The sequence below is a fragment of the Manacus vitellinus genome, unplaced genomic scaffold (genome assembly GCF_001715985.3).
Source record: "Manacus vitellinus isolate BGI_N305 unplaced genomic scaffold, ASM171598v3 scaffold_12_pilon, whole genome shotgun sequence".
Taxonomy (NCBI): Eukaryota; Metazoa; Chordata; class Aves; order Passeriformes; family Pipridae; genus Manacus; species Manacus vitellinus.
Genome location: NW_021938949.1, coordinates 4,353,777 through 4,367,640, shown reverse-complemented (window position 1 = coordinate 4,367,640; position 13,864 = coordinate 4,353,777). Strand labels below are relative to the sequence as shown.

The window sequence follows — 13,864 nt, the reverse complement described above, 5'->3', positions numbered from 1 at the left end:
CTTGTCTTTGCTTTTACTGATTTAAATCCAATTTTAATAAAAATGTAACTGCAGCAATTGCTTTTACTTAGACAATGCAGTGCAGCAGTTGGAGGTTTTAAGTATTTCCAGCTGCTCAAAGCCACGCTGTGGAACTTTCCCCAGTTCCAAACTCCAGCTGATCCAGCACTCCCCACTGGTTTGCATGACAACGAGTTCCCTTTCAATTCCTTGGAGCGACAGAGTAAGTTGTAAAATATAATTAAAAAAATCCTCCCCACACAAACATCAAAACTTACCATTTTCAAAGGTTGCACAGAACTGACTCGTTTCTGACAGAAACAGATGGGATAAGTTTTTTTACATATGTGAAAGCACCACAGTTAAATGCTTCCATTTACTGGAGTCACATCTTAATAATTGCTAGGAAAAGATTTGTTTTTAAAAGTGGGGAGTTTTACAGAGAAAATTCCCGTCTCCCAAAGTCAAGCACCTCTGTGAGAGCTGCATGGTCCAGGGTGCTGCACATCACACTGAGAAAAGAGAGCAGAACGTTGCAGGATTAAAACAGACATCAGGGTGAACAATTCTGGAAGAGGAAGGAGGGAATTAAGTTTCTGTCCTGTTTCCATTTCCTCGTGCCTGTCAAACATTCCCGCTTATGGTGACAGCAGCAATGCATCATGAGCAGTTTGGTCTCCAGCCCTGCATTGACAGCAGAGCCAAACTGGGAATAAATTATTGGAAACATTCACTTCAGAACCTGAACTGTTATGGCTGGAAAATGTTGAATCATTTAATGCTACAACAGGGGTGCAGTGACCCAGCACTGGCGGCGTTTTTTGGGGTGTTTAATCCCTTGTTCCCACCTGTGGGAGAAGGGGATGCAGTCCTGGTGGATTCTTGTCAGAATTCACTGTTTCTGTGCCTGTTTTCTCTGTGCCACGTTGCTTTAAGGGCAGGTGGGGCATGAGGGTGACCCGAGTTCCTTGGGGTGTCCTGGCATAACGAATCCCTTGCAAGAGGAGGGCTGTGGGATCTCCCACTGTTTGGAACAGGCTGAGTCCCAACATGCTCAGGTGAGGACTGGAGAATGCAGCAAATACACCAATGGCAGGGGAAGCTAAGGACAGAAATAGATTAAAAATAGGGAAAAAATACACGAGAAAGGCAAAATATACCTACCTGGGTTCTTTATGTCCAGTGAAGGACAGCCACTTTGGTGAAGAAGAGTCCTTTCCTCTCTGCTGCTCACAGTCTCAGCTGGTTGTTTGTCAGAGGGCACTGCTAATTGATGACTGTTCTAATAAATAAGCCTTAGTCTGCCCCAAAGAGAGTCACCTCTTCTGCTGCCACAGGTTCCGTGTTTAGACTCACCAAGGTGCACCACAAACCCAGGCAGTGTTTCAAAGTGTGTCTTTATTTATTTAAACTAACACAAAAGTAGCAAGGCAATTAAAACACAGAAGTCAGCAGATCTGTCCTGACCTATTTGTCATTTCTGATGTTTTCAGAGATCTCAACTGAGTGAAGAAACTCTTCACCCTCCTTGGAAGGGGTTGACTTTGGGAGAACTGACTTTTAAGCTGAGGCCCAAGTTACTTTCTGAAGTACAATCACCTAAAAAAGATCAACCCAGAAGCCCATTTACAGGTATTAGTAATGCATATTCCTTCCTTACTGTCAGAACAGACTTGGCAAAACCTGACAACCAAAGAATTCCACCTCTAATAACACAGGGAAGGAAGACTTTTTCCTTGGCATTGTTAATAGCATAATCTCTTATTTCCAGTCTCTTCCCAACAAGCTCTGACTCGCCTCTACAGGATCTGCCAGTTTGCAGGAAAGAAGGTTCACTTTCATTCCAGTTCTCCAGTTGGGTGACAAAGTAACCTGGAAAAACAATTAGGGGTCTTTGTTTTCACTGCTGTACAGCACCTTGGCATAGATTATTTTCAGATGTCACACAGCATGATTGAGACATGGATCTGTATTTTACACTATTTCCTGTGTGAGTGCACATTTATGCTACATACCTGTCACTGCTGAAGAAAAATATTTGTATTGTCCTGGAAACAGGGATAGAGGAGGGGGAGATGGGAGAGTAAGAACAGTTTTGCTAAGAAGGACAAGTTTAAGAGTGAAAAAGAGCCCCTGTTTTGAATTAAGACTGAATACTAACTTTGAAATAAATCTTGCTTCGTTCCAGAAGAAGTTGCCATTTCAATGCAGTCTTCTGGTCATCTTCCAGCATGAGGAATTCATGGACCTGTTAACAGGACACCCCAGAAACTTCAGCATATGATTACAACATCTCCACAACAAAATGAAGTTGAAAAGAACATCTTACACATCTTTATACACTTCTAGGCTGTATTTTTCTATTTTAACATAGTGTTTGGTGTGATAATGTACCAAGGCAGTCAAATTAGCCAGAATAAATTGAGAATCAAAGTTAGGGATTCCCAACCACATTCTCAGAAAAGTGTGAATTAAAATAAAGCAATATTTTGAATTGGGTGTTCACTCTTACATTTAACACAATTCTTATTAGCAGCTGCTGACTTCTCACTTTGGTCTTGTTAAAAAGCTCAGTGTATGTCTCTACCTACGTGCAATTTTTTAAGCTGTTGTACACGCACATGAAGGACATTTACATACATTTGTAATCGTTATCAGGCTTCACAGTGCAGCTCAAATAACAACCTCATTCCTCCCTACTTACTGTGCAGCCCAATGTCTCCTCAGCCACACAGTCAGACAGGTAACAGGAATGCAGAGTTCCTGTGTGATCTGTCACATCCACGAGGATGTCAAAGCTTGCAAAGGTTGACTTTGGCTCTGGAGAGACGTCGCTGCAGAAAGTGCAAGTGTTTGACATTTCGTTCACCACGAACCGGCAGATCGAGCTGAAGCAGGAGAAGATAATTAATGCACATATGCAATTCCTCCTTGCTTGAAACGTTTTTCTAGACTGACATTTCCCAAGAGACTTTGTCCTTAACAAAAATTTCTCATCTTTTAAACTTTCAAGTCTGTCTGGGACAAAGTGGCCTCTTTTTTCTTGGCTCCAGGACCAGAAAGAGCAAGTCCTTCATGGAGCCAACTCCTCTTCCTTGCTACTTGTGGAAGTCTACGCAGCAGAAATCCACATGGCATCCTCCAGAGGAGCTTTATTTCTTTTCCAGAAATGGACTAAAATAGTGTTCCACCTCATTTGGGTCAGGGAAGGAGGACAAGCAGTTTTTAATACAGTTTGAGGCAGTTGCTCACCATCTGTTGCGCATAACTTTGGATACATTATCATCAATGTCCAGGGTGGAAATGTAGCCATAAATAATGCCATAGACAGGGTCGGGTTTCCCATCACCCTGGAGAGCTTTTTCCTTCAGCTGTTCCACTGTATAAACATCAACTATAGTCTCCACTAAAATAAAAGACACGTTAAGTGGGTCTGAGCAAGAAATAATTCAAAAGAGCAACAGCAACAAAGGATCTGAAGGTAATAAAAAGGAGAGGATTTGATCTAAAGCATCAGAAAAGCCCCCCACACCTTCCTGTTGAAAAAGTCAAACAAAAGGGAACTAAAGTCAGGAAACTATCTACTATTTAGTCTTTGTATCCCTCCAAATGAGCTTTTGACAAAAAACTCTCCCTCTCAGTTTTTCATATTTATTCAGGACAGAAAGAACTCACCAGACAGGCTGCAGTTGGCACAGTCAACTGAAGGTACCTAATTAATAGAATAAGGGACAGCCCCAAGAATAACAGTCCAGATTTAAATACTGAGCCAGGCTGTACCTGAGCTTTGTTTCTCTGAACACACAGAGCAAGAATTCTTGCAGCTGCACTCTGAAACCACAGGATATAGTTCAATGAAATCAGTGTCTGCACCCATACTTACAGTTAATGGCTTCATTTGCCTGCTCCTTCATCCTGTCATGCAGAGCTCCTGACTGGGCACTGTCCTTGATGAAGCTGAAGAGAACATTTGCTTCTGCTGTCTCTGAAGATGTATTTTTAAAAGTTGTTAGGATGTGGTGCATGGAAAAATAACAGCAGCATTATATTCTACAACTTTGTGTTCTGGTAGCACCAACACATTGTCTCTTGGAATCAGCCAAGAGTTACTGTTCTCTTTTTTATTTTAACTGTTAGTTCTGCACTGAATATATGAAGACTGTTTAGATAAATAAAATACAATAAAAGAAATAAAAGAAATCAAATCAGGGTGGAAGCCAAAGGCATTGGTCATTACATATCAGATAAAAAGCAGAGATCTTTGTGAGACAAACAAGCAGAAGAAATCAGACTTTCCAATAGATTAATTTGTGCATTATAGTCTATAATTATTATTAATACCAAAGGAGTACTTCAGCAGCTCTTACCTGGGTTAGTTGTAATGATGGTTTTGGATATCACAGTTGCAGTCATACAGTTCCTGAACTTGTCAAAATTTATTCTCACATCTGATGCAAATATAACTGTGCACAAAAGAACAAAAACAAAAACAAACAAACAAAAACCCAAACCAAAACAAAAAAACCCAAAAAACAAAACAAACAAAAAAACCCAAAACAAAAAAAAAAACCAAACCTGTTACTGCAGAATAAGTATGACTTTTAGAACTACAGTAAACACAAAAACCAGATTGTTATACCTGTTTCTTGAGGGATCCAACTCTGTGCCAGCTGGATGGATTCGTTATCCCAACTAAATTAAACAAAAGTGAATGTATCAAAACATTTTTGAAGGAGCACTCAAACTGTTTAGTACTTAACTACTAAATAATATAGTTAAAATAAAATTAGTCAAAGGGGATGTGACTCCTTTGTTACACACACGTGCCAATGAAATTCCAAGTGTATCCACAGCCAGGCAGGATGTTTTCTGGGCAAGTCACTTTTCTGTACAGTCCAACCCAGGCCCTATTTTATCCCATGCCAAGCAGGATAAAATAAATGATGAAATGCAAAATATACCTGGAAAAATGCTGTGTGTGTTTCAGAGCTGTGATAAAAGTAATTTCTCACTAAAGCAAGTCCCAGTTGACACGTTTGTCAGCTGAGCCTGTGCTGGGGGCCAGGCTGATTGCTCAGAGCCCTTGGCCAGATGTTCAGCCACTTCCCAACACTGGAATCTTTGTAGCTGCGAGTGATGAGGCTGGAGTGAGGTCAGTGGTGTCCCTCAAAATGGTAATTTCATGCTTAGGTCCCTTGATAAAATCTCATTCAGTTCCTCCTAAATCTGGCTGGCAAGGACGCTGCCAAAGCACGGATTTGTTCTGGTGGGTTTTTTGCTTAATCCTTGGAAAAAGATTTAAGATATTTTTTTTCCATCTAACATTGCTCAGCCACCTCTTCACTGATGGGCTCTGAAATCCCTTCTCTACAACACTGTTGCTCAAGTACCAGCTCTGAAACAAGGTTGTTGGAGGTGCTGCTCCACATTAACACTGGTGGCAGCCCAAGGGCTGGAAGACTTCACACTGTAGATGTTTATTTTGTGTTTGTGAGTATAAACTGTATGAAACATCCCACAGCAGGCAATACAGCTCATAGCTCACACAGTGCAGTGCTGTCTTTCTCCTTCTCTCGGGGGAACAAAGGTCATTTAGGTCATTTTTCAACCAGCAAACAGCAAACCCAGTGCCAGTGAATCCCCACACCCCCACACGTCCTTGCACATAGATAAGGCACAACTTTATTGAACAGACTATGGGCAAAATACAAATGTTCCTCTTAAATAAGTTACTGATTACATACATAAATGGTATGGATATAGTTGTGTTTGTAAACGGGACAGAGCTTGAAAATATGGCCAAAGTTGTATCAAAATGTTTCTGCGTTATTTAAACATTTAAAAACTGTTCCAACCTATTTCCATTCCACTTGTTAAATCTGCTCGCCTTTAAACACCAAGCACGTTCCTCCTTCCTCTCCCCAGACTGTGCAAGGAACATACAGCCTTTGCAGCTGGTTTTAAAGGCCATTTCCTGAATTAGTTCAAATGTCCACATTAAAAAAAGGAACTATTTGGAGCTAAGCTTCATTTTGCCATTCGTGAGCCAGCAGGCTGTCAGCAAGCCATAAAACTACACAATATATGTAAGGCCACTCTAATGCATCTCTTATTTAAGTCTCTTTTCAGTCTACATTGCTGCCTCATCACAGTTGCCTCCCAAATAACAATGCATTTAAATTAAAAACCAGTGTTATAGCAGGTGTGTGTTACAGTTAATTCATGTACCTACTCTTCCATTAATTTGTGTCTTTTAGTGAATGAAAAACCATTTTACCATACTATTGGAAAAGACCTCTCTGTTTCATCGAACAGCTTCACTTCACACCTCTGGCCTTTCCTTTTGTCTGCAGTCATAAAGTACTTTGGCTCCCCAACCTTTAAAAAGAAAAAGAAGCAGTCACTTCTCCTCTACTAAGCGTTTAGGAGAGTAGAAGTAATAACCTAGAAAATAGAAGAGTTAGAAAAATGGGGGGAAAAAACCTCTGTAGACTACTAAAAAATGAGACCACTCAATTTCCCCCCTCATGTTGTTGATAAAAATCCCAAAGGGTGTGTGTGGTTATTGTCACTCAGCTGAAGTGGCTCCAGCCTGAACAAACCACCCCACTGAGTCCTGTCTGCTACGAGGCCCAAAATCCATATTAGCAGTGAAGTTACTCCTGGTACAGTAGAGAACTACTGCTCTGTTGGGGCTCCTTGACTTACTGACATCACAGCTGCGAGCACGTTGAGGATCCTTCCATTGAGGCTTTGTCCATTTGCAACGATATCCCCCAGGGAATAATAATCCTGAGGGTCCTTGACAGGCAGGTGCAGCAGAGGAAGGAGCCTGGTGTCCGTTTCGTAGCACAAAGAGGTTTTGACCACTGAGTGATTTTCACTCAGCAGTAATTTGTAGCAACTGGAGAGCGTGCACAGAACAAATCCCATCATCAGCATTGCACTCACCAGTGGATCAGCAGGGTAAAATGCTAATTCTTGTGAGAAAACAACTTTGTTCCTTTATTGTTTTCTCTCGAGAAAGAGAAAATTCGAGTAGACTTTACTCAAAGAATGAAATTTACTCTGTTTAGTTACAAAGAGCATAATTACTTTATCACCATATGCTGAGAAATACATTCCCCTTTGAGATTATTTGATCAGACATGAACACAGGGAAGAAGGCACAGCTACACAAGAAAACTAACCCCAAATATTTCTACCACTTACTGGGACTGGCTGGCAACTAAACAAGTGTTAACTTTGATCTTTCTGGAAAAAACTACCATTCTATATTTACCTAGGAGTTACAGGGTTGAATTTTTCTTCCCTTTCTGCTTCCTTTGACTGAATTAAGGGGTTTTCGATTGTAACTAAAACAAAACATCGATAGGCAATGTTAGTAATGGCAGAAAATTGCTTCTAGGTACAGAGAAAGAGAGATTACTCTAAAAATTATTCTTTTCAAGGTTGGTTTGGAAAGGAAAAGGTGTGTGAAAGAACTCCTGCCAAATGTTTTCATGCTGAAACCCACATCTGTCCAGACAGCTCACGCTATGGCCAAAGTCCCCCACGAGTCCTCAAGACACGCAGTGGAAACACAACAGCCCTGAGTTTTCGTGTCTGTGCTCTGCATGGTCACGAGTTTTACCCAAACAACCGTGGGCAGCAAAGGCTTTCTATTAATTTAACGAGATAAAAGCACATCCTGTAAATAAAGACAGGATTTTTGTGGCGGTTTTATGAACAATCATAGTCATATCTGTAACTAAGGGAGGACAAACACCAAACTACTTTACAGAGTTTGTTTTTAATCATTTATAGGAAGTCAATATAATGTAAGACTTTAGATTGGTTAACTACAGTTCACTGCAGCCAGATCTGAGTGGCTGCACTCAGTGGGTGTGTGTCTGGTCTTTTTGTTGACATATTTACTGGTTTTGAGTTTAAATCCTTGGAATCTTGTTCCTTTCCTCTTTTTACTTTACATAACTGAACAATTTGTTTCCAGTTAGACTGGTTTCTGAGTCCTCAGAGAAAAATACAGCAAAGCCACCAACACAAAACACTGGTTTACACGCAAACAGAAACGTGGCAAGAATAAACTCTGACTTACCACAGTCCCCAACCCTGAAGCTTTCTGAGAGGGATCTGATGTACTCCTCTCTGCCCCAGGACTGCACGTTTATGAAATAAGTTGGTGAATCACGGATGGTAAAATTGAAGGTGTATCTTTCCGACCCAATGTCTGCAAAACCAAACAGCACTGTTACAATTCTTAGCACAGCTTCATTTGTAACTGGAATACAGGTATAAAAACTACTGGTTTGATGCTCTCCTGGGTTTTGCCATGAGTTTCCTCCCACTAGAGGTCAGCAGGCTGTGCAGGAACACCCTGGTGTTCGGGAATGGGCTACACCACCCCGTCCACCTGATCCCTTCCGGCAGCGTTTATGGAAGGATGGCTCACAGTGGTGCCAACTTCAGAGCCTGAAACACTTCCACGATGGAGCTTTTCCAGTTTCTAATTGATAAGGTTTAGCCAAACTAGTGCTGCTCTTTCATCTTGGTTCTCAAACACACACCATTTTTTGGGGTGTGCATTTTTGTTGTGCACATTTTACACCGAGGAGTCTGTTTATCATTTAAATATTGATTTCAGCCATCTATGCCAAATTATACCATTTAAGCAAACGAAGTAAAAAGAGTTAAAAGGGACTGTACTTTTTCGGTCTGGAAAGCTTCTGACATCTGTTTTCCCAATAACCACACCGATTACATTCTGAAAAATAAAGAGATTATAGAATACAAGGATTAAAGACAGATGTATATGATGAATTAGATTTCATGGAATTATACTCCACTGATGATAATAAACATATTTCTGACTGGTAATCATTTTAATCTATTTATTCCACAGTACCATATGAAAACTAAAACATAAACAGACGGGTTTACTTTAAGAAAAAATAGCCACTAATAAAAATATTAAAAGAAATACATCTGTTTCTGTTTGCAAAGACAATGGGAGGACAAAAGTTCACCTCAGGCAGTCACAATTTTGGCTGTTCTACAGCAATCTCTCCTCAGGTAGGCAGCAATGTTGTTGTTTCATGCTCTCTGCACAGGTCTCAGATCTCCTTAAATGCACCATGAAAAGTCTGGGCAGGATTTATTTTCCAGTTAAGCATCCAAGGTTTCCTTGGCTGTCAGCACCACGAGACACACGTGTGCACCCACGGGGAGGGCAGTTACCCTCCTCCTGTAAGCAACCCCAATTTCTACAGGTGCCTCTTTCCGCCTGTCTTTCAACTCCCTCAAAGGCAGCTGAGGCAAGGAACTGTCTTGGTGACTGAAACCAAAATCAATCTTGTTCTGCTTTGCTAAACCTGTGTTTGTTATGTAAAAGCACCCTGGTCTTAATTATCAAACAAAGTTACTGGGAGCAAACACACTCATGAAGATATATATATATATATATATATATGTATATATAGCTGTGTGGTGAATTTTAGGTTTTTTTTAAGTAGGCAGTCCTCAGTAAGAGGGAAGTGTTGCAGTGCTAGTTTGGGATTTAAGAGGTAAGCAATGAAAATTGGAATGGAATAAGGACAGGAAGGAGAGACTGACAGTGCAGCACCCCACGTCCTTCAAAACATAAAGCACCCCATGTGACTTCCACTTCACACAGTCATGGAAACCTGGAATGGTTTGGGATGGAGGGACCCTCAAGACCATTTTGTTTCACCCCCCTGCCGAGGGCAAGGACACCTTCCACAAGGACAACTTCTCAGGTTGCTCCAAGCCCCATCCAGCCTGGCCTTGGACACTTCCACGGGTGGGGCAGCCACAGCTTCTCCACTCGAGCCCTTCTCTCAGTACTGCCTGTGTCATTCCAGCAGAACCCCAGAGTCAGCCAGCAAGGGCAGGAGAACAATTTAATAATCCCCCAGGATTAATTTTATACCTATTCACAAAGCAGTGTGACCTGCCTGACTTCACTGCAACAGCACTGACACATGCTCCAAACTCAGCCGTGCAGTTCCCGGTTCCCTTGGAATCACTAGATGGAGCAAGGGAACTGCCTTATCCTGCAGTGACAGGCGCTCAGGGAGAGGACACTGTGTACAGCAGTGCAGTGCCCGAGTCAGTGCATCTTCTGATGGAAGACTTTCTGTCCACAGCGTGGAGTGATTTAGGTTATGATTCTATTTTTCTATTTTTGATTTTGTGTCTTTAAAAAATGTTTATCAGTTGAATCAAAAGAACTGACATTTAGGATGGCTCCCCACAGGAATTGAGCTGATGTAAATCTGCAGTTTCCAAAGGAAAACTGCCTGTCCCTGCTGGAAATTCATTCCCCTCTCTGTCTCTAACACCAGGCCTGCACAGTGAGCTGGCAGAGGGAAGTGATCTGGCTGGAAACTATTTTGGAGGGAGGGGGAAGGAAAACTTCCAGAGATCATTTCCTTGATCAGCTTATTGTGCAACAAGCCAAGCACTAATTTGACCAAGGGAGGAGGAGCAGAACACAGACCTTTGGAAGTGAGTCCTGTGCCTCTTTTGACAGAGCATTGCTTGGGGCTGCTCAGCCAAATCCTGAGCTACACCACAGACACACTGCAAGTGTTTATACTTTAATCTATTTCACTTCTAAAAATAAGCAGCAAACTAATAAACATTCTGATGCTTTAAATGATATGTCTTCTGCTTTTTTAACATCCTAAACACACACTTATAGTTCTATCATGAATATACTGTTTTATAAAAATGCCTTCATTACTATATGTTACTAACTGGAATACTCAAGATGAGTTTTATTTATAAATAAAAGCTTTTAACTGAGCTAGTGGATCGTTATTTGAGAGTAACTGCCAATGACAATAAATTAGATTTGCTGGAGAACAGGAGTTTATGAAAAGATGGAAAAAAATATACAATATCACTGGGATATAGAACTCCTTCTCTCAGATCACTCCTTTTCTATGATTTCTCTTTCAGTTGCTTAAAATAAAATAATAATAATTTTTAAAAAGTTACATTTTGCCCCTCCCAAATAAAAAGTTGTGAAAACAGGAAAACTTGTTTTCAGGCTCTTCAGGAGCAACCTGGTCTAGTGGAAGGTGTCCCTGCCCGTGGCAGGGCGGTGGAATGAGACGAGCTCAAAGGTCCCTTCCAAGCCAAACCTGCTTTTTATTGCAAAGAAACAGAAACAATCCTATCTGACATGCAACTGGGAGACTTTTATCCAGGTAAAAGACAATTCACCGAGAGTTTTGTGTGAATAACTCGGGACAGTGTCATGAGCTCAGAGGGACTGAGCACACCAGGAGTTCACAGGTGTGGTGACAGACTGTTGAGGGTCCCAGCTACATTGTGGCTGCAGAAAGCTGACTCTGTGATGCCTTTACTAATGTCTTCACTAACTCAGCATCCATTTAAAATGCTACAAAGAAGCCTCTGACGCTCAGACATTGAACTGTCCAGTCAATATCTGTAGCTGTGGTACCCGCAGACTGTGGACAACAACAGCATCAATTTTCATTTTGCTGGTTTGCACACAAAGAAGGGAAGGTCCTTTCTGTCTGACAATTACACTAATGCTCTTAGTACCTAAATCCATGGCAATTACATAATTTTGCAGTAATATAATACAGTCAGATACTGTTTCATCTCAGAACAAAAGGACCATGTCTATGAGACTTACAGGACGAGCAAGGTTTGGATGCAGATCTGAAAGTGCAACAAAGTCCCGTGCTGAACCAGAATAGGCCATTCTTTATCTGAAACTGGAGAAAACTAATTTAGATTTTTTAAAAATCTAAACAAATCACTTCAGACTATTCACAGCGAGAATAAAAAGTTATTTTTTAACACAAATGTTTTGACCTAATAGCATCTGTTTTCAATAAAAGCCATTTCAAGCCATCTGAAGTAGACAAGTCTTTATTGTTTGGATTTGGCGATGGAAGTTATGAATTTTACTGTGACTACTCTACCTATGCTTCTCAAACAAAAGTCTGTGATTTTTATTTATTATTCATCATTAAATGACTCCATTAGCACCAGCCTCTGAAAAATATTTACCCTCCTTCTCTCTGGGAAATCCAACTGAATTTAATGGGGCAGTTCATATAAAAAAGGCAATTTATATGTGAGGAAAGAAAAGCATTGGGTTGCAAAGCACCTTAATTGAGGTTTTGGGCTTAATATTAAACTACTTTAAAACGTGAGTTTATTCCTTCCTTAAAGTAGAAAAGTTCTGAATTTATTAAAATAAAATTTGTGAAAATTAGTTCTTTCCAGGCTGCTCAGTCCTGTGAGCACTCAGGTCCTCTCTAGTGATGCCAAAGTGGGGCTTTGTTAGCCCCTCTGAATGCCTCTTATTATTTCATGGGTATCTCAGAGACTTTCAGATATTTAGCAAATAGTTGTCAGATTCTACTTTTTTTTTGTAAAAGGAACCATCCCGTTGTCCAAATCTTAATAACCTTTAATAGGGAAGAACTGCTGGATGCTTGTTCAATGTTTATAACAAAGTCCTGAGGGGCTTTTGCAGTCCTTATACCTGGCACCTGAGTGTGAGAATTGTTAACCATTTCATCAGGCAATCGGGTAAAGGTCTGTTGAACTAGAGAAGAAATAGTCTACATTTTAAAAAAAGTAAGCAGTGATCTGAGAACAAAGTGATTTCTCTAAGAGAGCATTTCAAACTACACTCTCACAGAGAGACAGCCCAAATTTGCCTTAGAGAAACCACTGAACAGTGGGTCCCTTAAACCTGTTCCCACACCATTAGATGGAAAGATTTACATTTTCTTCTGCAGAAACCTCAGCATCCCCCCAAGGCACGGCAATATCCTTACCTCGGAAGAAGTTAAATATTGTTCAGTGGCCACACCTCACACCAGCTGAGTTGGGTCAGAGGAACCAGCACTGGGAACACACGGATGGGAGGAAAATTAAAAAAGGTCATTTAGGACTTCAAATGCCCCAGGCCCCTACAGGGGAGGCTACAGCAGGAGCTGCCCCCCTCACAAACCCCTCAGCACATCAGGTACCCCCTCACAGATCCCTCAGCTACCTCATGGACCCCTCAGCCCATCACATACCCCCTCAGTTACCCCACAGTCCCTCACACACCACTCGTGGACCCCTCAGTCCTTCATAGAATCATCTGGGTTGGAAAGGACCTCCAAGATCATCAAGTGCAACCCTTGATCCACTACTGCCGTGGTTCCCAGCCCATGGCACTGATGCCACATTTAGTCTCATCTTAAAAACCTCCAGGGACGGAGAATCCACCACTTCCCTGGGCAGCCCATTCCAACGCCTGATTACCTTTTCTGTAGAGAATTTCTTCATATACCCCCTCAAGCCCCTCACGGACCCTCAGTGCCCCTCGCGGACCCCTCAGGTGCGTGAAGGAGACAAAATGGCGCCGGCGCAGTGGCGGGAAGAGGGCTGGGCAGCCCTGTGGGAGCGTCCTCAGGGCCAGCACGGCACGAGGGGAGAGGCTTCCCAAACCACCGACGGCATTCCTGCACTCAGCAGGATCACCGGGGGATCTCAAGGAGGTAACAGCAGGGTTAGATGGGAGATTGGGAAGGAATCATTCCCTGGGGAGGGAATGATGGCTGCCCCATCCCTGGAAGTGTCCAAGGCCAGGTTGGATGGGGCTTGGAGCAACCTGGGCTAGTGGAAGGTGTCCCTGCCCATGGCAGGGGGTGGCACTGGATGGGCTTTAAGGTCCCTTCCAACCCAAACCATCCTGGGATTCCATGACTCCAAGCCAACAAAGCACCAGCCCAGGAGTCTGAAGTCCAGTCTGTTCTACAATCATAAATGCACACCCGCAAGACAAAGCAAATTCCAGAAATCT

The 13,864-nt window shown here is 41.9% G+C and overlaps 1 protein-coding gene across 1 annotated transcript; it reads right to left on the bottom strand.

Moving 5' to 3' along the window:
• Positions 1 to 1,386: 1,386 nt before the first annotated feature.
• Positions 1,387 to 13,436, bottom strand: MEIOB (meiosis specific with OB-fold). The gene is made up of 15 exons (XM_008928206.3): positions 13,324 to 13,436; positions 12,849 to 12,918; positions 11,690 to 11,771; positions 8,707 to 8,764; positions 8,099 to 8,230; positions 7,283 to 7,355; positions 6,709 to 6,904; positions 6,278 to 6,378; positions 4,640 to 4,692; positions 4,368 to 4,463; positions 3,884 to 3,985; positions 3,253 to 3,406; positions 2,705 to 2,888; positions 2,162 to 2,248; positions 1,387 to 1,872 (listed from the first exon to the last, which is right to left on the bottom strand). Exons 3-15 carry the CDS (start codon positions 11,756 to 11,758, stop codon positions 1,762 to 1,764), a joined length of 1,416 nt encoding a protein of 471 aa, XP_008926454.2. The 5' UTR covers positions 11,759 to 11,771; positions 12,849 to 12,918; positions 13,324 to 13,436; the 3' UTR covers positions 1,387 to 1,761.
• Positions 13,437 to 13,864: the final 428 nt, after the last annotated feature.